Source organism: Morus notabilis, unplaced genomic scaffold (genome assembly GCF_000414095.1).
Source record: "Morus notabilis unplaced genomic scaffold, ASM41409v2 Scaffold550, whole genome shotgun sequence".
NCBI lineage: Eukaryota > Viridiplantae > Streptophyta > Magnoliopsida > Rosales > Moraceae > Morus > Morus notabilis.
Window position 1 is genome coordinate 493,418 of NW_010364233.1, and position 2,747 is coordinate 496,164.

The 2,747-nt window shown below is 37.6% G+C and overlaps 1 protein-coding gene across 1 annotated transcript; it reads left to right on the forward strand.

Moving 5' to 3' along the window:
* The first annotated feature begins 312 nt into the window (after positions 1-312).
* On the forward strand, positions 313-2,440 carry LOC21399143 (UPF0307 protein YjgA). Its single transcript, XM_024170821.1, has 6 exons — positions 313-791; positions 926-974; positions 1,085-1,136; positions 1,569-1,732; positions 1,814-1,921; positions 2,186-2,440. The coding sequence occupies exons 1-6, from the start codon at positions 427-429 to the stop codon at positions 2,342-2,344; spliced, it is 897 nt and encodes a 298-aa protein (XP_024026589.1). The 5' UTR covers positions 313-426; the 3' UTR covers positions 2,345-2,440.
* The last annotated feature ends 307 nt before the right edge of the window (positions 2,441-2,747 follow it).

Consider the following 2,747-nt stretch of genomic DNA (forward strand, 5'->3'; position numbering starts at 1 on the left):
AGAGGTGAGAATGAGAGGGTTTAGGGGCATTTTTTTAATAATATTAGAAATTTAAGATATCAAATTATGTTATTTACTACCAATTTTTAAAAAAATTATATGCTCTAATTTACTAAACACCCTACTAAATATGTCATTTCCTACTAAATATGTCATTTCTCTCATTTTCCCTTGTCAAGAAGCATGACGAAACGGGGCCTTAATAATCTCACTTTTAGCAAAGAAGGAGCCTGAAAGTTGACCTAGCCGCTTAGTAAGCCAAACTTAGGTCAGGGCCGTTAACTGTAATATTATGGGCCGGACCTCATCTACAACAAAGATCCGTACTTCTAGCTAAAGCAAATTTCTGGTAGCCAGAAACGACAAGAAAGAGGGAGAGAGGGAAAAGAAAGGGCGCGAAGGGAAAATCCAAACAAGAATTAAAGGATGCTTCAAGCGGGAAGGCTTCTAAGGCAATGGCCGATGGCGGTTCATCACCATTACTGCTTTTCTGTTGCATTTCATCATCTCCCTCGGTCGCCGTCGCTTCCGCTGACCACGAAAACCACTGTCCATCGCTTCTCATCGACCAGAGTGCATTACGCCCAACGCAATGTCACTTACCGGTCACGCGGACTCCGATTGCGGAACTCGCCGACACCGTCCGATCTTCAAGACGAGAACAGCAGCGACTCGGAATCCGACGGCAATAAGAGGAGCCGCAACCAGTTGAAGCGCGAGGCTCGCCGCGCCGTCCGTTGGGGCATGGACCTCGCGTCCTTCTCGACTCCTCAAATCATGCGCATTCTCAGGTGTGAACTAATTGAGTTTCTAATGAAAAATTTCTTGTAATATGATGTATAAATTCCGTAAGATTCGGTTTCCATGGCGTCGGTTTTGATGTCTAATGATGTTTTGTTGAATTTTACTTTGATCGAAATTGCAGTGTGGCTTCTCTTGAAAAAGAGGTGTTAGATGCGCTAAATCTAGTGAAGGTGCCACTCTATATATTCTTTTGGTTAGTTTTGATGGTTGTTAAACAATTTGAAAAGTTTTGGTGGAAGTTTGAATGTTTGAAGTTAAGGTGTTTGTTGTTTTGCCGCAGAAATTAGGCCCCGATGTCCGAGAAGGAAAGCGAAGGCAGTTCAATTATATTGGTATTTAATTTCATTTCCGGTTTTTGATTTTGGATAGAGAATTATACAACAACATTCATTTTCAGAAAACTGAAAATAGGAAAGAATTCAGTAAATTTGGAAAGTTAGAACTCTTATTATGTTCACGGTCTTATGTCCACTTTATCAGAAACGGATCAGTTACTGAGAAAAGATGGATATAAGCCTAGATTAACTGCGATTTTGAGGTCTCCAATTTTCTTGCAAAATTCACGATCCTAAGATATTTTGATGCAGTAGACTTGCATGTACCTGAAACGTATTTGAACGTTCTCTTCTATTTTTATTATTTCATATTTTATCTTATTATTCGATTTTAATTGATGATTTTTCTTGAGTTTTTGAGCCATCATATCAAATTGTATGCTCTTTTGAATATATCTTGCTTGCTCTTAATCCAGTAAATGTTTTTAGGAAAACTATTGCGTGATGTGGAACCGGAGTTGATGGATACATTAATTCGGGCTACAAAAGATGGCGACCACAGTAAGCTGCAGGCTTTATCTGGTTCAAAGACAATAACATTTGGAGATAGTGATGAAGAATACGATGAATCTGATAGTGAGGATGAAGAGGAGGCATGCTCTATTTTCTCTCCTTTGCTGACTGGGTAGCCAAAAAGAGACGTTTTCATCTGATTTTTTTAGCGTTGTTGACAGGGCTCTCACATTGATATCGCGACCAGATGGTTGGATGGTTTAATCAGTAAGGACATGGAGATCACAAATGAGGTTTATTCCGTTTGTGATGTCGAGTTTGATCGTCAGGTTAGTAGACTGGTACCACACAACTTTGGTTACAATATGATTTAAGTACCTTCTTCGTCAATATCTCGGTAAACAGAAGCTAATGGAATATGCTGTTGGCATTTTTTATAGATATTATGCCTGTTTTAGGAACTTTCTCCAAGGACCATGTGTTTGCACTTGAACATTTTTCTTTTTAGTGGACCATCTTTTCAACTGATTTATACGAAAGATAAATTGTTGGGTTTCCTGCTCTTTATTACTTACGTTAGCATCTCTTGGCAGGAGTTGCGTAAACTTGTTAGAAGAGTTCACTCAGCTGAAGAGAAACACGAGAACGCTGTTGAGGAAAATAAGGTAGAAATAGATGCAGCAATTGTGGGCGCCACGAAGTCTCTAACCCGTTTCCTCCGTGCAATGGCAAAGCAAATGCCCAGTGCCTAATGCGTGAATCTGAATGGGTATTCTTTGTGACACTAACGGCATGTTTACTTACGTATAATCGGAATGACCATGTAGTGGATAGATTTCGGAGTAAAGAATCAGACTTAAAATAAGTTGTTTACTTGGTGATAAATTTCGGAATCAGAGTCACTATAAATCTCATTCATACTTTTACTTATACTCATAATTAGAATGAACTGATGTAAAAGTACTAATATGCATTTTTAGTGAATTGTGTTTTCAATTTAAAAAATAAATTGTGTAGTCATTATATTAAAATAAATCATTATTAAAATATTTATCATAATAATAGGGTGATGAAATAATAAATATAAGTTGCATAATTATTTAAAAATATGAAAATAAGGTCTTGTACATTTCATGATTGTCATGACTCAAGTTA

Bases quoted from the DNA above. Each gene is read 5' to 3' on its own strand.
- LOC21399143 (XM_024170821.1), top strand. From the start codon at position 427: ATGCTTCAAGCGGGAAGGCTTCTAAGGCAATGGCCGATGGCGGTTCAT. The intron at 975-1,084 runs GTGCCACTCTAT...GTTTTGCCGCAG, and splicing joins ATGCGCTAAATCTAGTGAAG to AAATTAGGCCCCGATGTCCG. The intron at 1,733-1,813 runs GCATGCTCTATT...CGTTGTTGACAG, and splicing joins ATAGTGAGGATGAAGAGGAG to GGCTCTCACATTGATATCGC.